General features: G+C 41.5%; 2 protein-coding genes across 2 annotated transcripts; one reads left to right on the forward strand and one right to left on the reverse strand.

The window, feature by feature from the left end:
• Positions 1-3,824: 3,824 nt before the first annotated feature.
• Positions 3,825-4,662, forward strand: LOC128737829 (COMM domain-containing protein 5). The gene is made up of 3 exons (XM_053832568.1): positions 3,825-3,927; positions 3,986-4,334; positions 4,461-4,662. The coding sequence occupies exons 1-3, from the start codon at positions 3,825-3,827 to the stop codon at positions 4,627-4,629; spliced, it is 621 nt and encodes a 206-aa protein (XP_053688543.1). The 3' UTR covers positions 4,630-4,662.
• On the reverse strand, positions 4,566-6,265 carry LOC128737817 (probable galactose-1-phosphate uridylyltransferase). The gene is made up of 4 exons (XM_053832557.1): positions 6,091-6,265; positions 5,683-6,005; positions 5,187-5,621; positions 4,566-5,135 (listed from the first exon to the last, which is right to left on the reverse strand). Exons 2-4 carry the CDS (start codon positions 5,872-5,874, stop codon positions 4,707-4,709), a joined length of 1,056 nt encoding a protein of 351 aa, XP_053688532.1. The 5' UTR covers positions 5,875-6,005; positions 6,091-6,265; the 3' UTR covers positions 4,566-4,706.
• Between the last annotated feature and the right edge of the window lie 13,921 nt (positions 6,266-20,186).

Genomic DNA, 20,186 nt, shown 5'->3' on the forward strand with positions numbered 1-20,186 from the left:
ACGAGAATGACATTTGCTGAGGATCGCTTATGTAGGAGTGAGAGGGGAGCAAAGAGTGGAGGAGAGGATCCGGGAGTTTGGAATTTGATGTTGTTGATATTACTCCTACTGCAAACAGCCTCAGCGAGGGCCTCAGCTAATGTCAAAAAATCTTTATATGTGCGTGGTGGAATACTTCATATACAGGTGTGGCGATGTTGGTAAAGTGGTGTTTGGTGTCGTGTGGGTAATATCGTAAATCGACTAGGGCTGTGAACCATTACGCGAAATTTTTAACTTTTTAGTTAAAATTTGACAGTTCGATGGTTATTTCACAGAGAACAGATTAACAGGCTCGAAGGAAGTAATCGATTTTTTGTGTGTAAAATCTGTCGGTAGCGCCCTCCAGAAATAGTTTGCCAGACGCATGAAAAAATATCCATGTACCTTTATCAATATCTCTTTGTGCTGGGGTTACATAGCAGCGATGGCAGCGACATCAAGATTTAGTTTGCCACTTACTGCTCGAGGGGTGCTCTATTCAAGGATTACTCGTAGATTACATAAAAACCTTTTACACACTTTTTGTCAATTACCTGGTAGTCTGTTCTCTGTGGTTATTTCTCCTCGAGTGGTTAAAAACAGTACAGAATGCGAACCATTTCATATTTGACAGATTGATAGTTATTTTACTCAATGAGAGCATATATAAGGTGAGGGTGAATATATGTTTCTGTAACAGCGAATTTATTTATTCAGTCCAGGTTGGAATCGGATGAATTTTTGGAGTTGATTTGCTCCTATTCGATAGATAAAATTTATCTCATTTCATTTCGGGTTGAATAAACAAATTTGTTATATGTTAAACATCCATACATTGATGAAAAAAAAAATTCAAGGAAAAATCAGTGAAACACTTCGAAGCTCTTTCCTCACCTGTACCATATCTCATTGACTCTCAGCAGCGAACCATCGAACTGTCAAATCTAACCATGCTCCCGAGCAGGGTTATTTTCGAAAAACCATCGAACTGTCAAATTTGAACCAAAAAGTTAAAAAATTTGCCAAATGGTTCACAGCCTAGAAACACAGAGAACAGACTACCAGGTAATCAACAAAAAGTGTGTAAAAGGTTTTTATGTAATCTACGAGTAATCCTTCAACAGAGCACCCCTCGAGCAGTAAGTGGCAAACTAAATCTTGATGTCGCTGCTAGAGTGACTATATACAGAGTGGCGACAAGTCATCCCAAATGTATGCAATGCGGGTTTTCCAAGGTTTTTCTTTCTCTTTCCTGCATACGCGTTGGATAGGTCGCCTGCTCGATTGGAATGACACTGACAGATAATTATCATTCCAATTTTGACATTGTCGCCACTCTGTATATAGTCACTCTAGTCGCTGCCATCGCTGCTATGAAGTATTCCACCACGCACACATATAAGGATTTTTTGACATTAGCTGAGGCCCTCGCTGAGGCTGTTTGCAGTAGGAATAATATCAAAAACATCAAATATCAAACTCCCGGATTCTCTCCTCCACTCTTCGCTCACCTCTCACTCCTACATAACCGATCCTCAGCTAATGTCATTCTGGTTAGTGACGAAACCGCAAATTACTTCATGTAACTCCAGCCCAAAGAAATATTGATAAAGGTACATGGATATTTTTTGATGCGTTTGGCAAACTATTTCTGGAGGGCGCTACCGACAGATTTTACACACAAAAAATTGATTACTTCCTTCGAGCCTGTTAATCTGTTCTCTGTGCTAGAAATACTCACAGTAAGGCTGTGAACCATTTCACGAAATTTTTAACTTTTTAGTTAAAATTTGACAGTTCGAAGGTTATTTCTCCTCGAGTGGTTAAAATCAGTTCAGAATGCGAACCATTTCATATTTGACAGATTGATAGTTGTTTTACTCAATGAGAGCATATATAAGGTGAGGATGAAGATATGTTTCTATAACATCGAATTTATTTATTCAGTTCAGGTTGGAATTGGATGAATTTTTTGTGTTCATTTGCTCCTATTTGATGGATAACATTTATCTCGTTTCATTTCGGGTTGAATAACATCCATACATCGATGAAAAAAAATTCCAGGAAAAATCAGTGAAGCACATCGAAGCTCTTTCCTCACCTCTGGCATATCTCATTGGCTCTCAAAACTTGGTTAAAAATAACCATGCTCCCGAGCAGGGCTATTTTCGAAAAACCATCGAACTGTCAAATTTTAACCAAAAAGTTAAAAATTTCGCGAAATGGTTCACAGCCTAAGAGATACGCGGAAACTAAAGCCAACGATTTGGCATCAGTGTACAAAAATTGCCAGCACTTGCTGCAGAGCAAAATGCTGTAGCAGTGTGACTTGATTGTTTTCAACATGATCCGCTTCTGTTTTGTTTACATCAATTTGCGTAATAGAGCGTTATATCTTTCAACTTAATCAGTGTAAAATGCATTGCAAAGCTTTATACACACTGTGTCCGAGTATAGATTTCTTCGAGCATACTCAGAGGTGAGAGATACGCGGAAGCAGCCATCTTGGGAGCCAATCGAGCAGCGAGAATTGTCAAAAGGGAGCCAATCGAACACGCATACTGTTTGCTTAAATGTTTGATTAACAAGTATTGAAATAGTTATGAAATCTTCTTAAGCTATTGGCACGCACCTTGAATATTATACTCGGACACAGTTTGTATAAAACTTTGCGATGCATTTCACATTGATTTATTTATTTATTTATTATTATTAATCAACGGGCTCGATTTGGCCCCAATGATTGTCAGGTTAACATAAAAATAGTCAAGTCGATTTGAGTAAGATTCTATCAAACGTATACAAACAGATTTTAAAATAACTGTATCTTCGAGGTTTACCTCTCCCGAAAAAAGCGAATGAAACTGCCCTGTAGTATCCGTCGTGGCAGATGAAAGTCGAATAACGACGATACTTGATTAAAGGCCCGCTGTAGACCGCCGATAGCGCCGTTCATACTGTAGTTAATTAGTGTAGTGTAGTGATTAAGTTAAAAGATATATCGCTCTATTGTGCAAAATTGATGAAAACAAAACAGGAGCGGATCATGTTGAAAACAATCAAGTCACACTGCTACAGCATATTGCTTCACAGCAAGTGCTAGGGTAGCTTGCTTCGTGTTTGCCCGTTCAAACATGCACAATTTTTTTACAAACGCAATCAACATTTAAATTTTATCATTTTCGGTTAACGTAAAACATTGTGACTGTGTTGTTTGTAAGTCTGTATGTAATAGAACAAAACGAATATTATCTAAGCAAAGAATAAGAGCATAAACATAGAAAACTTACTCGTGCTTACACTGTCAATAATACATGATTTACCTTTGCGCACAACTATATAAAACTGAAAAACGGAAGATTTTCTCGGGAAGCACAATATACTATTTTGGCCGTTTTGGCCTTTATTCTCGCTCGTGCAAAACCAGCGGGGTGGTGTGGCTGTCAAACCCACTCATTGGTTTTGGTACTTTTGGTTCTGGTGCCTACTTAAAGGTTTATTCATTTTAAGACTACTGGAACTAATTAGAAAGCAGTTAAACACAGTTTTTTAACTATAATTCAACTAATATTAGCTGTTATTTTCGGTATACTGGCTGGTTCCAAGTTGTCGCCGTCCATGGATGTTTAGTCCGCAAAATTTTTACAATTTCACACCCCTGGTTTTGCGTGGAGAAAAAAAGAAAGGGAAGTATTTTTGCTTTTGTCAACACTCACGCGTTGAAATAATTATCATTCCAATTTTGACATTGTCGCCATTCTATATATAGTCACTCTAACGTGAATAAAAATATTAGAAAAAAAATGTCTTCTAATTTTAAGTACACTCTTACAAAGGTATATAAAAATTATTTAAAATATGTACCAGAACTGGAATCAAATGCTGTTTTACGGACCATTGTGCAATGTCTGTGTTTTGTTTAGACTAATTATTTTTAAATCAGCTCATAAGTTCTATATTGCAGTATGTATTAATTATATTGAATCAAAAACTTGTTCAAAAGAGATTATAAATCGTGCTGTCGAAAAAATAGCAGCGGCCAACCAAGACGTCCCAGAGCATATTTATGAACTGTTTTCTGCAATCCTGTTATTAATCCAGATGTATTTGCGCTATCCTAAGGGAATTGTAAAGGATGATGAGTTGAAAGAAACTCTCAAGGAGCTACGGTTTGCCGAGCATTGTACTGAAGATTTGATAAAAGTTCTCCACAATCACCGCGATGTGCTCAGTTGGAACTATAGAGAAATGCGCAATCTCCGATCTCCTCCTAAGCGAATGGTTTGGCGTATCAATGTTAATTTTGTTAACAGGTCTGTTGTAATTTTTAGATTAGAACTTTTACAAATTTACAATGAATTTAGAACGTTTCGTCTGTTATACTCGAAATGTAATGATTTTTAAATAATTGTAATTGTTACTGCTTTTGTGTATTTCAGATCAACAACACCATATCCAACCGTAATCATACACATTCAAAAGACTGATGGAGAGTTTCAAAGTTTCGAAATAAATATAGCACAGTTTCACAGACTTCGCTATAATGTAGCGTTATTACTACATGAGCTGCAAAGTCTGGACAGACGCCGAAGTTTAAAAAAAATGTAAACTGTTTTTTTTTCAATATACGTTCGAAATGGATTTTACTGTTTCATATTCGATAGCCTTTACAAACTAGAAAATATCTATATATGCTCACTATAGTGTTTTTTTCCACATAGTTGACGTAACTTTGCAGCTGCCTGTTCAGGGGTTAGATCTCGCTGTGCCTGACAAAGTAACTCAAAACCGACCATAAACTTACGTACCGTTGCCGACCGAAGTAATGGTGGATAATAAATGGCATGCAAAGTCCAATGATTATCATCATTATTGGATAATGTTCCAGTTGGTGCGCCATGCCATCCCATGCTGTATGGAAATGAGCACTTGAACAAATTGTCATATTTGATTGTGAGTTCTTTCATAACAATCGCTAAATTATTTATTTGTTGTTGGTTTAAATCAGAAATACGCCGATTACCATTCCTTGAAACGACCATTGTCTCGAAAGGCCAACTGGCCCAGAATGGAACAACAACTAACCAGTCGGGGTTTTCCAACACGATGCGTTCCTGAAAATATTGAACCATCGAAATATGTAGGTATCTAGAAACTATACTCACCTTCTTTATGATTTCTTTTTTGACGTAATCTTCCAAAAGTGCCGTACCATGAGTTTGGAAGTACTCACGTAGCTTCTCATCTTTTACACGTGGCTCGTTGGGCAAACAAGAGCACGCCCAAATTTGACAGTGTGGGTGTGGATTAGAACATCCCATACTGGCGCCTTTGTTTTCGAATATTTGCACCCAAGGATATTTACTACCCAATAAGTTGTATTCCTTAATCCATGCATCAATAACTGAACGAATTTCCTTCGGTGTCATTAGTGGCAATGTTTTGTTTGATTTTGGGTGAAAACACATTACTTTGCAAGTACCACGAGCACCCCCGGTTTGAAACAGCGGGTCATTATTTTCTGGTGGCAATGGTACATCCTCCAGCAAAGCTGGAAAATCATTAGTAAAGACGAAGGTTGACGAATATATCGGATTTTTCTGTATTAAACGCAAATATTTGAAACGATAACTTAGCACAAAAGAAAATCCAATTACTTACGACTCCATTAGCACGAGTGACACCAGGACACAATGGGTTATTTGGGTCGAATTCAGGTAAATCTATAGATTGTGGTCGCTCTTCTTGACCTGACCAAGGCCGCTGCATACGATGCGGGCTTACCAATATCCATTGCCCTGTTAATGGGTTGAAACGGGTATGTTGGTGTTCTGTTGGATCAAACGTAGCCATTTACAATTGCTGATTAATTTTCACAAAAGCGCTTCCTAACTCAACGTTGATCGAGGGCTGACTGATGTAGATCAATTCAAGAAACAAAGCGCAACTGCATTAAATCATTTCAGTCATAATCTTTGCCCCAGCTGATAAGAGTCAAATCATAATAATAACAATGTCAATAATAATCTTAATAATGTAAACACTAAAGATGGGCAGCATAGGGTTTACCTCGCGTCTTTTCCACCGTTGATAAGCCACAATTAGAGGTACTGTTTTCTGGAAGTATACCAAACCAACACGGAAAAGTCAAGGGAAAAGCAATACAGTGAGATTTCGTATTTGGCATGGTTCGATTTTAGCACGGTTCGATTTTGGCATGCCTCGATTTTGGATACATAAGTATCCTTTTTGGCAACATAAAATATTTCACTTTCAAAAATATGCGTAAATAAATATCTCAGTTTCCGCAAACATGCTTTAAATTTAAATAACGAAAAAGTGATGCCCTCAGTGTGTTCATGAAAAAAAGTTTGCGGTTATATTTATAGCGAACTAGCTGACCCGACACACTTCGTATTGCCTTAAATTAAACTGTGTTGTACATAAATCGTGAATCTCGGATGACCTATGTCACAATCTCGAGTTTTGCAAGTTTCTAACGAGTTCATGGGTGTTTTAATATACAAATTTTCCTCAGTAGAACACAACTCCCCCCATTTCTTAGTCTGATAAAATAAAGCGGATTGCATTTAAATATTCGCCAACATTACAAACCATTTCGCCGATGTGCTGATGTGCGACTGTATTAGTGGTTTGTGTGCATCGTGAAAAATTTTTCGCAGCGGAGATTTGGAGATGCAAACAAATCGTATACGCGGCGAAGTGTGCGTGCGGTAAATGTCAGCAATCTCTATTTTGGGGAACACCAATTCTCGGTTGACCATACCGCGGAATATAGAGTTTCGCAGAATACCATTTCGCGCAAACCCTTACGCGGGATGTACCATTTCACGGAAAATCTTTTCGTAGATAGTACCATTTCGCAGGAAACTGAAGGAAAGTAATAGAGGCCAGTAGATCTAGAAAAATAAAAAAAACTTAGATAGAGGTGATCTCTACGGGGGGCTGCAAGCCCTTGCACGAGAACGCCTCGTAGTGAGCCTCGATGAGATGGACTACTTAGCTTATCTGGAACTTCTCTACGCCTCTAAGTGCGCCCCAGATGTTTTCGTGGTTGAGTCGATCGAATGCCTTTTCGAAGTCAACGAACACCAGCAGAAGAGAGTCCTGGAGCTCGTTGATCAGCTCCAATATAATGCGGAGCGTTGTGATATTGTCTACACATGATCGGCCAGCACGGAATCCAGTTTGCTGCCGCCGGAGAGTAGCGTCGATCTTCTCCTGGATCCAGTTGAGGATTACCTTATACAGAGTACTCTGAGAGTAATACAGACCAACGTGATACCACGCCAGTTACCCTATTCAGTTAGGTGTCCTTTCTTAGAGACTTTGACCAATATGTCCTGCATCCAGTCTACCGGAAAAGTTGCGGTTTCCCATATATTGCTGAAAAGCTGATGCATCATCTGGGCTGATGAAGATGGGTCGGCTTTGAGCATTTCGGCTGAAATACAGTCTATCCCTGGCGCTCTATTGGATTTCATACTCTTGATGGCTGCTACAATTTCATCCAGCGATGGCGCCTCCGAGTTGACGCGATTAATTCGACGAACTGTAGGTGATGGGGTCTTATCCGTTCCGTTCTCGAAGGATTTTTCACCGTCGCGCAATCGACGGCCCAGAAAGTCCTAACCAGCACGATGAGTCCACCGGGGAAAGGGACATAATGCCTTCGTCTATTGTGCCCTTAATTTCCACTTGCACGGCTCTGTGCGGGTGTAAAACGTAACTCGCCAGCAGCTGGACCACAGAGAACAGACATCCATTCAGGAACAAATTTTCCGGGTATTCTTGGATAAAATTTCAAATTAAAATCATCTAATATGCTAGCGTCACCACCACTATAGTTTCCCAACTAAATGATTCTTTTGATTTGCACACTGACAACCTTTGGCTTTTCTGGCGCTAGAATATATGGACTATAAGCGTTACGCTAGTGCCAGAAGCTAGCTGTTGTGAGTTTAGTGTAGAATTTTAAGCGCCTTTAGCGACATCATCACTATAGTTTCCCAACTAATTTGACATAAGTTTTATCCAGGTGGGGACTTTTCGCTTGGATGTCTGTTCTCTGTGGCTGGACCACATAAATATCTGATTGCACTAACTGCACACGCGTGATGGAAATTGCCAGTGCAATTAATTAACTCTAACCAAAAACTGAACGGATTTGTGCACAATTTCAAGATTGAGATTGAGAAATTTGCCTAAGCCACTACTGCACTTGATTGAATTGGAATTCTTCAACGTATAACATACGGGATACAAATTGTGGTGTACTCGCTACGATAGTATATGGCTAACTGACTACTATGCACAATTCTATCGACTATTAATACCTAGAATCATCACTATCAGTGAGTATCGAATTGGTTTGCGCTTGCGCTCTATTAAATTTCTCCTCCCTTCATTCTTACCACCTCGTTAGGAATTAGGCGAGGCGATGATCCATTTGAGCGGCCACTGGATTGGTGGCAGGTTATCGTCCTTTATCACCACAACAGCGTCAGGTGTGATTGTGATGGGAGGGCTGGACTTCGTCGCCCGCCACTGGAGCTGCTGGAGGTATTCTGGTGCCCACCTGGACCAGCTTCGCTGGAAACACTTCTGTGTAAGCTCGAAATGAGTTAGACGGTTGTCCGGGATGTCGCTTAAGTTGGTACCCGGGACGGCTTGGAAACTGGTTCCGATCAGGAAGAGTCCTGGCGTTAATACCTTCAGGTTTGACGGATCGGTGGGAATTGGAACCAAGGGCCTGGAATTCAGGCACATTTCTACTTGGGCTAATAGGGTGACCATGTCTTTATAGGTTACGTTGACTGTGCCAATTTCGCGTAACAAGTGGGTTTTGGCTGATTTAATGGCGGCCTCCCACAGCCCGCCAATGTGCGGTGCTCGTAGAGGGATGAACGAGGATTTGTTTCCGATCCCTTTCGTTGGATTTCAGCATCTCGTAGATTCTGTGCAGCTCGTTTGCTGCACCCTTGAAAGCAGTACCGTGGTCGCTGTGGATTTCACTCATCCATCCACGTCGGGCGACAAAACGGCGGAGTGCGGCTAAGAAAGCCGCCGTGGATAGTTCGGAAACCAGCTCGATGTGTACGGCACGGACTGCAAAACATGCAAATATAACGATGCATGCCTCTGTTCGGGCTCGATTGCGTATCGGAGACTTGATATACACGGGACCACAGTAGTCGATCCCACATACGACAAATGGTCTTGTTGGTGTGGCTCTTGACGTTGGTTGATCGGCGATGCCAGTGCCAGTACTACGTGATAATTGTATTGTGAAACTGAATTGTTATTTATGCAACTTTTTACAAATTAAATGCAATAACAAAAGCACAACTTATAAAAAAATCGTTTGTTATCGATATTAACTGCATATGCGTTATAAACGAAGAAAACGAATGGTTACGGTTTATTTCAATAATACGCATATTCGCAGTGAGTCAGGTAAAACAGTAGTACTTGGCCAGTAGAATCGCAAGCGGATGTTTTGACAAAAGAACGATTGGAAATTTGGCATCTTCGGAAACAGCAGCGTTACCGAGTCTCCCACCGACTCGGATGATGCCTTCTACGCTGATCTTCGGTTTCAACCATTTCAATGGCGATGACGTTGCAACTCTATCGCCGGAGAGAAGATTGGAAATTTCCTTTGAAAATGATTCACGCTGGGCTAAGTAGTCGACAAAGGGCGATATCTGCTTCACGGAAGTCAGCAGTGGTCAAATATCCGAATGGTACGATTGTGGTCTTCTTGGAGGCTGCTTTCAAAGCACGAAAATATCGCATCCAATATGCAATACATCGACGAAGCTTGTTAAAGCGGGAAAATCGGCTGAATAGTGGATCGGAGAACGTCGAGTCGACAGTAGCGATCATAGCTACTTTGATTTTGGCTTCTGAGATCCAGCAAGGGTCGAGCGATGGCAACTCGATCACGGGCCACTCAGACGGTGGCAGGGATAGCCATTACAGACCATTTCACCAAAGCGAATGTTGCTCGATGTCACCCGGTTTGACCCCACGGGAAAGAGGGTCTCCTGGATTGGAGGGTCCTAGAACGTGGTTCCAATGACAGGATTCGGTAGTTTCCTGGATCATAGCTACCCTGTTAGCTACGAATGGTTTCCATCGAGATGACGGGGAGTCTAACCAGTGCAGTACAGTGGACGAGTCTGCCCAGCAGAAAACTTCAGTGGGCCTTGGAATAGCTTGGATTACTTTCTTGTAAACATTGGCTGCTAACACGGCGCCACACAACTCCAGACGTGCGATTGTTTGTGGCTTAGCTAACGGGGCAACCTTGGACTTGGATGTCAGTAACTGGACTCTGGACATTCTGAGCGAACGTAGCAACATACTCCGTATGCTCTCTGTAAGGTATCGGAAAAGAAGTGGAGTTGGAATGAGGTTGCGTTAGCCAAGGATACACAACGTGGAATTCAGAGAGTGGCGATGGTATCAAGTGTTCCGTGGAATTCTTTCTACTCGGTTTGGTGAGATGGAGGTAGAGGATGGTCCCACTATAGGAATCTCCTTCATCGGTCTTCAGCGACCATAAGCGCTGCATAAAGAGCTTCGCGATAACTATTGCTGGTCCCACCAGGCCAAGTGGGTCAAATATCTGCGCTACGTACGACATGATCTTCCGTTTAGTTAGAGTTGGTGCTGGGAATGGAAGTTGAACGTTGAATCCGATCTTGGGTCCCAAATGAGTCCGAGAGTGGATACGGATTGATCATTCTGAAGATCATGGTATTCCGCAAAGGCACGGTCTTCTGTGCGGATATCGGCTAGGACTTCAGGAGAATTTGAAGCCCATTTCTTCAGTGGAAACCCAAGTAACAATCCAATAGCAAATTGGTCTTATTCATTTCTTATAGTAGTTTTAGCATTGCAAAATCTATCAGGTTTTATGTTTTTCCTCAAGTGAATGTTATCTTGTTTGATTAACATTTCTGAAGTATGATTTAAGGAGACTTGAAGAAACACGCATAAAAATATCAATATCAATATCAATAAGTGTAATTCACCTTATAAGTGGTTTTAAAGGATACTTGATTTCTGCTCAAAAACGACGCTCCTTAAAACCTAAGTAGCAATAGTTTTGACAAAAATTTATGACCTTCTTCTGCAAGACTGGTTTGTCTTAACAATGCTACCATAAAACCATCTCAAACCCGTATATTCTTGTAAGAGAAATCATACTCTGAAGAAAGAACATTCGAGCGTAAACAATTGATCTGTCAAAATGGGCATCTGAACCAGGAGAAAATTGAACAAATATGGATCTTTTAATCGAAACTTTAGCAAGATTTCATATGAACAATCAGCGAAATCAAAAAACAATGAAGATTCCCAAAGATTCAAAAAACAATGAAGAGCTGAGGAAGGACTATGCCGGTGATGATGTATCAATGGTAGATTTGTATGTTATTAGAAAATTTGGTTCGATTGTATTCTGGCGGAGGCGGTGCCGGTTTGTAGAGTTGTTTGTATTTTTCAAACTGAATATAGAGGTCATTAGCCGGTGTTGGGAAAATGTTCGAAGGGGTTGAAGAAGGTGAAGCATATTTTTTAAAAGACGGTTGTAACGACAAAGTATATAAAAAATTTTGCAGATTAAACTTTACGCATGGAACTGCCATGCAGCCCTCTTTTAATTTTTAAAATCAATTTATATGGGTAATCATAATGACTGCTGTACTTAAAAATAATTAAACTCAATATAAGTAGGTGAACCTCCAGCACAAAAAACATCTTACATTGACACTTTGTTGACGTTTTCTTTGTTTATACGAGAATGAACTTCTTGCAAAAAACTTGGTCCCCTTAAGTAATTCAAACAATTCTTGATGTTCAAGCGAACATCACACAACTTGTCTTCGTCAAGAATACAATAAGTACAGATGAACTTATCAACCTCCTGGAAAATTTTTCTTTATCTTGTGCAAGAAATGTTAGTCACGCTTTCAGGTTGAGTTAGATAAATAAAACCATTGAAAAAACGGCGAACAGGACTGTTTTGATTACTTTTGAAATTCTAGCCAATTGCATATGGGCGTTTATAAATATGTTGTTATGCAATACCATAAGTGATCTTATATTTTTAAATAAATGTTCGGATATTTAAAAGACTTTTTGCCGCAATTTGTTAAAAATTCGGTAGCTATCAACTTCATCATGAAATTATTGAATTTTGACGTAGGACTACGTCTTAGGGTAAGTTTTGAGATGGGGTGTCATTCCAAAAAATCGAAAAATGCGAGCGTCACGAAAAATGAAAGGTTTTGAGCGCTAATAGCTCAGCGGTTTTCCGATCGATTTTCAATATTCTTAAACCAATCGATCGAAAAATCTTCTAAGAATTGACCCAAATGAAGAAAAGTGTGGATTCTTGATGTTGAACTATTGAAAAATAGAAAATAATGAACCTATGTTTTACCAGAATTCTCGCTTTGTGATTGGTTGAAATTCTTTACGATGATCTAAACCTATACAAATTTGATATCCGTGCTTGGGAAGTAAACCAAAACAAGTGACAAAGTTTCCTCATTTCAACAAGATTCTTAACACCGCGGTTCAACCTAGACCATTTTGATGTCCTTGCTTGGGAAGCAGGCATGGGTAAAACACCGAACCGAGCTTACACGTGGGCACCATTGCTCAAAACCACTCAACAAACTTAATTTCGTTTTGCACGCCATTCCCGTACATGCAAACAAACACGGACTTTTCGCTTCATTCTTACTGGACAGCAAGTACAACACGACGTATCGACTATAGTCGTCTATAAGCGTCAAAAAATACTTATTACCGCCGGGGGTAGTATTTTTCATTGGCCCACACAAATCGGTATGTATGAGCTCCAGTGGCTGTGTAGTTTTCTTCTGTGACTGCTGGGGATATGGCAGTCGTGCCATCTTTCCCTCTAGACAAATTTCACATACAAATTTGGCACCACAGTCCGTCAATTTTATTCCCGTCATTAACCTTTCTTTATCGACGCGATGAAACACAGAAGGGTTGCGATGACCTAATCGTCGATGCCATGTGTGCTGACAATTTACCGTATGCTTATGATCAGCAGCAATCGAAACACGCTCAGCTTCTGTCAAGTAATACAAATCGCCGTGCCGCTCACCCAAAACAACAACGCACCCGGATGAGTTACGGATCTCTACACTATGACGCGCAAAGGTTACGGTATACCCTTGGTCAGCCATCTTGCTCACTGACAGCAAACTTCCATCTAACTGCGGTACGCACAACACTTTTTCAAGTTCAATATCAACCATTTTGCCAGCACTGTCAACACTTTTTACTGTTCCCCTACCATGACCACTTGATTTAGCACTGCTTCCGTCTGCCATTACTACATTCACACCCGAAAGCTTTTCACTGTTTACTGAAAAAATCTTCCCGACTTGTCATATGACAAGAAGCGCCACTGTCAAGTGTCCATAGTTGGCTAACCTTTGACGCAACGCACGTAACCTGTTTCTTCTCGAACACCGAAAAACAAACCGCATCTTTTTCTGCATCCGTCACTTGTTTCGCCTTTGCTTGTTGACATTTGTTAGCCGGTTTAATTCCGGAAGCACCACTGTCATTCTGCTTGCCCTTTTCAGCTTGCCACTTACGGCAGTCCTTTTTAAAGTGCCCAGCTTTGCCGCAATAAAAACACGTTTTTGTTTTTACCTTTTGTGTTTTTAGCACTTTTTCATCCCCCGTTCGATTCGTGCCGCTTCGATCAAGATTCCTTTGATACTCCTGAAGCAATTTCGAACGTACCAATTCCATTGTTACCTGTTCGTCAGGACGAGCTTCTAATGTCGATGCCAGGGTGTGGTACGAGTCTGGCATACTTCTGAGCACCATTGCTATTTTCAGCTTCTCAGCCAACTCCAAACCTGCATCCTCCAGTCGTCCGAACAATACGTCTAGCTCCAGCAGATGTTTTTCAACGTCACCGGATTCCGTCACCTTGGAGTCAATTAAACGGTTCAACAGTGATAGCTGGGATGTTGTAGTTGCCTTTTCGTGATACGATTTTAACGCGTTCCACACATCCTTTGCACTAGCACTATCTTTGATCAGCGTATATTGGCTCTGATCGATGCACAAACCAATCGTAGCGCGGGCCTTTTTGTCTGCTTTCTTCCAGGCATCTGGAACTGGTTCCGGCTTTTCCTCCTCTACGACGTGCCAGAGTTCCTCCCGTATGAGAAACATCTCCATCTGGAACTTCCATGTCGCATAATTACTGTTGCCGAGCTTGGCGATAGTAAATTTTCCCGGATCCGCCATAACCACAAACCGACGTCGCGGTGAAAAAACACTTTTTATACTCGAATAACCGACCGAATCACTAATTCTCTACTGGGCCGATAACCTGTCGGCAGAAATTGTCCCCGCGACAGTGGAATCACGAACAATAAACGGATTTTCAGCGTAAGAGAATTAAAAAATAAACTTGATTCGAAAAACAACGTGTTGGTTTATTTAATTGTACTCCAAAGAAGATTGAGAAAATTTAAAGGTATCGCACTGTACGCGGTACAGTGATGTCAGCGCCTCTATCTATCAACACATCTAACTTGTCATTCCAGACACGACTGGACTGTTTCAGTCCGTAAAGAGCTTTGTTCAATCGGCACACCAACTTTGTCTGATGGCTGCCCGACTTTTCGAAACAGGGAGGTTCCTCCAAAGGGCCTTTGGTCATCATATCGGCTGGTTGATTCGTTAATGGAAGGAACTGAAGTCGGATTCTCCCTTGCTTCACTAGATCACGCAGAAAATGGAATTTTACATCGACGTGCTTGAGTCGTCCAAAACTTCTTGAACTATCGGTTATCCGTATCGCAGATTGATTGTCTTCGTAGAACGTAGTCGCCTCTTTCGATTCACACCACAGATCCTGTAGCAAACGAATTAGCCACATTTCATGGCACGCTGCTGTACATAATGCGGTAAGTTCCGCTTCAGTCGACGACAGCGTTACAATTTGCTACTTCCGGGTAATCTATCCAACTGTGTTCCCAAATATTTGGAAAATGCACCCACTGACAAAACGCCTATCGAACTGATCATTGGCCCAATCAGCATCGATATACACTTGAACTACTGGTACATCATATCTTCTGTAATAAACCAAAGCCATAGCAACCGTTCCTTTGACATATCGTAGAATCCTTTTGAGATGTACGCAGTGAATTTCATTTGGACAACTCTGAAATTGGCTTAGAAAGTTCACAGCTGCTGCCAAATCCGGTCTCGTCGTCATCGCCGCGTAGGTTAAACAACCTACCAACTCTCGATATGGTTTAGTGATCCTCTTCTCTTCTACGCCTTTTGGTAGCTTCAAACGGTGCTCTAAAGGAGTTGAGATAGGTTTGCACTCAACCATTTCGAATCTCCGCAAAACTTGTTCATGGTACTTCTGCTGACTAATTTGTAGAACTCCCTTTTCCAAATCGTATTCAACGTCGATCATTTCGAACTCTTGAGATAAAAGAGCTTTCACCATCTTCACTTGCTTCAACGCTCCTGCAATGACGATATCATCATCGTAAAGCACGATAATCGACCTTTCTGATCCGGCTTTGCGAGTGTACAAGCATTGATCATTTTCACTTCTTCAAAATTTCAGCCGCATTTCAACAAAAACATGGAATCGCTCATTCCATGCACGCGATGCTTGCTTAGGCCCGTATATGGATTTTTGAAGACGACATACTAAACCGTCACCTTGGTCGAAGCCTTCCGGTTGTACCATATATATTTCCTCCGTCAGCGTACCATTTAAAAACGCTGTTTTTACGTCCATCTGATGGACAACTAGCTTCTCTTGGTTAGCTAGAGCCAATACAGTACGTAGGGTATCCAACTTTGCAACGGGAGAATATGTCTCGGTGTAGTCTATTCCGTACCTTTGACTGAATCCTCGAGCCACCAACCGTGCCTTGTACCGGTCTGGTGCTCCATCAACGCCGTGCTTCATAGTAAAGACCCACTTATTAGTAATAGCCGTACGATTCTTCGGTAGCTTAGTCAATTTCCACGTCTTATTCTTCTTTAAGGAATCCATTTCCTCGCGAATAGCAGCCCGACTTTTTGCTTCAGCTATAGAATTCGGCAGATTTTCAGCATAACTTGTCGCATTCAAGGCATACGCAGCATAATCCATTTCATAATCAGCATGCCACGATGGAACTCTTCTATTTCACTGTGGTCTGCATGGTTCATTACCGCTCTCAACTATCACTGCGTTTGGGTCAGCTTCGGTATCATTCTTCTCCGGTTCCTCATCAGAATCCGAACCTTCACCATCGAAACTATCGAATTCCTCATGATTCATTTTCGTAATCCCGTGAATTTGTTACCCGTATGACTTCATGAACATCATTCCCACATTCCGCCTCAGGTATGGAGAAGATATCACTTGGAAGTGATCTGTCGACATGTGGTTTCAACTCCTTAATTTCAAGAAATTCGACATCTCTAGCGTGGATGATTTGCTTTTTCTTCGGATTCCATACGCGATATCCGTTAGTCTTTGTCGTCCATCTTCATTTGCAGCTCCTTTGGAACGTGTACATATGCACTGCAGCCGAAAGCTCGAAGTTTTCTTACATCTGGTTTGCATCCTTCCCACAATTCATACGGTGTCATATTCGGTTCAATGGCAGGCGATGGGCTACGATTCAGTACATATGCAGCAGTTTGGATCGCTTGACCCCAAAATCGCTTATCTGTACTCGAATCATTCATCATAGGTCGGGCTTTCTCTACGAGAGTTCGATTGAGACGTTCGCTGACTCCATTCTGTTCTAGTGTGTAAGGAACAGTCCACTCCACTAGAATGCCCTTGGATTTACAAAATAGATCAAACTTTCTACTTTTGTACTCACCGCCATTGTCACATCGATCTTGCGCTCAAATTTTGCAGACACAAACGCCTCATACATCTTGAAGCAGTCGAATACCTCATCCTTCGATGTAATTAAGTATGCCACGACAAAATGACTCCAATCGTCAGTGAATGTCACGAAGTACCTTGCTCCTTATATTCTAACTGGCGTAACCGGACCGCACACATCTGAATGGATTAGCTCCAGTACACGAAACGAACGCTTTCCTTCCCGCACCATGAATGGCCTCGTCGTTTGCTTGCCGATAACACACGACTCACAAACAAATTTATTCCTGTCGTTAGTCGCACTCCAGATTCAATCCGATCACCATCTCATCGCGAATCAGTTTCTCCAGGCTTCTTGTATTTAAATCCCCGAACCGACGGTGCCATAATTCCAAAGCTTTTGGAACTCTTCCACACGTGAGCAACGATTCACTCGCACTAACTTTGTCAACGAAGAAATTCAATCCGTATAGTCTGCCTACACGCGATCCCGTTGCGACGATTTCTGATCCACGAAAGATTTGCACTTTTCCTTGCTCATAGACCACTTTCTGGAACGTCCACCCTCATTACAGAAAACAAATTGCATCTTAATTCTGGCACGTACAACACGTTCTTCACTGTGCATTCGATTCGCTTTCCATTAATCTCAGAGAGTACTCGAACTGCCCCGGAATGCTTCGCCACTATACACTGTTCATTCTTCGCGATCGCTATTTCAATTGGCTGATCTAGTTCTTTTAATTCGACAAACATCGACCTGTCATTCACTAGGTGATCAGAGCATCCTGAGTCGATTAACCAATTCACTTTTTGCGAGTCACACTGTACATCGATTCCCCTGCTTACACCGGCAAAACACACACCATCTTGTTCTGCAACGTGTGCTTTAGATTTTTCGTTTTTGTAGACTCCCTTTTTCTTCACAGGACATTCAGACAATTTGTGTCCTTCCTGCTTGCAACCAAAGCACCTAAATTTCTTCGCTTTTGCAGCTTTCTTGTATCCCGAAAAGGCAGCCTCATCTACACCGGCAGTTGGGGTAAACAATTCTATACCTTTACGTTTGGTTTCTTCATCAAGTAACCGGCACTTAACAAATTCGATCGACAAATTTTCTTCTGGCATTGTCTCAATCGCGGTAACAACGGTATCAAAAGAACTTCCCAGCGTAAGTAGGAGGTGATAAATCACGTCGATTTCCTCCAATATAGCATTACAGTTGCTCGATACTCCCGCATTAACTTATCGAACCGGAGAAAATGTTACTGTAACGTACCACTTGCGAAACGCATAGTGAGCATCTGACGTTTTAGATGCATTCGACTCGCTATGCTGCGCCGTTCAAATACACGACGTAACGCATCCCAAATATCTTTTCTGGCAACCCTGTGCTGTTTCGGTTTATCTGTGTATCGTCGCTCCGTTTCAAGTGATTTCTAGCAATAGAATTCGTATAAAAATTCCTTCAACGAACCTGAATCCGCAGCAATAGCACCGATCGAAGCTGAAAAATTACATCTGGATCCCAGGTAGGTCGAGCAAAATCGGAAATAAATTGGTATCGGCTCGAGTCGTTGGTAGAATAAAAGGCGTATAGCTCCTCCGCCACCGTCCCACCTCGCCAAGCATTCCGGCTCCCACTTGGTTTGAGTTCCAGCTACAACCAGCTTGCGATAGTACCCTGCATAGCCCCGCACAACGCACCGCTGCTCATCAAACGAATCTCGTCACAAAATTACGTTTCTGTCTGTGTGAAAAGTGACAGCTGATCGCAATAAAAAAAAATCGTTTTTGCTACTGTTTTCACTTCTACGCCGAACTACTCCAGATCAACAAGCACGATATTTACATCTCTCACTGGCATTGTCTCATCGTATGCATGATCGTCGTCGCCTCCACTACTCACGCATCGTTTACCAAGCTTCGTAAGTAAGACAGAAAGGGGAACATCATTCACGGACAGCTCGAGAAACGGCAGCCGATCATCAGTTGATAAACACCCAACAAGGTATCGTGCTATACATTTCGCATTGAACGAGATAGAAGATCAAATACCGTAGCAACCATTTACATTTCTACTTACGCTGGTGGCGCCATCTCGTACTTCGTACTAGCATAGTTTAATTAAATTAACCTTTTGCTTACCACGTTCAAATTTTCATCATGCATAAAGTTTGCGAAAGTTGTGCCAATGATATTGGTGAAGGTCGAAACTTTATGAAATGTGGTGGCTTTTGCTCTGCCACTTTCTGTGTAAAATGTTGTGGTTTGCACGATGAACTTGCTGCTGCGGTCATGAAGAAATCCAACTTGTTCTGGATGTGTAATACGTGCAAGAACATCATGGATAAGGCTCGTTTTAAAAATGCGCTAGTGTCAGTAGAACAAGCTAATCAACAGTTAATCGAGGAACTAAAAGATCAAATACGCAAGGACATTCTTGAAGATATCAAGCTTGAAATACGCACTAATTTCAAAACGCTGATTGATTCAGTGCCTAAAACCCCGCTACCGCAAACTCCGGGCTCTTCCTCATTTAATTCTGCCAAAAGAAGGAGAGACTACGAGGAGAATATGGATACTGCTGTCATTAGACCTTCCAAGCTTTTGCGTGGAACTGACGCAACTGCACCCGCCGCTATGCCGACAACGTCTAATCATACTGAAGAGAAATTCTGGTTGTATCTCTTCGGAATTTCACCTAATGTAGCTGACCAAACCGTGACAAACCTGGCGACTGAAAAACATGGCACCGACAATGTAGCTGTCGTAAAGTTAATTCCCCGTGGAAGAGATCCCAGATCACTAAATTTCATTTCATACAAAATAGGATAGGATGAGTCCGGGCACTTGGCCTGTTGGTATTGTATTCCGTGAGTTCGAAGATAAGTCTGTCCCCAAGAGGGTTTTTTTGGAAACCTCCAACCGCCTTACCGACATTAACAATCGCAGGACCCCGTCAGACCTTGAATGTTTCAGCCAACATACAACCAACCGCTTAGAAAATCCATCCATTTGTGTAAATGACTGTATGACTAATCAAAATAGAACTGAAACTTTGCCCGAACTGAAAACGTCAAACGAAGCCCCTCTTACGATCTATTATCAGAATGTTAGAGGATTACGAACAAAGACGAATGACTTATATCTCGCGCTTACATCATCTGACTATGACGTACTTGCCTTTACGGAAACATGGCTCAACAGG

Source organism: Sabethes cyaneus, chromosome 1 (genome assembly GCF_943734655.1).
Source record: "Sabethes cyaneus chromosome 1, idSabCyanKW18_F2, whole genome shotgun sequence".
NCBI lineage: Eukaryota > Metazoa > Arthropoda > Insecta > Diptera > Culicidae > Sabethes > Sabethes cyaneus.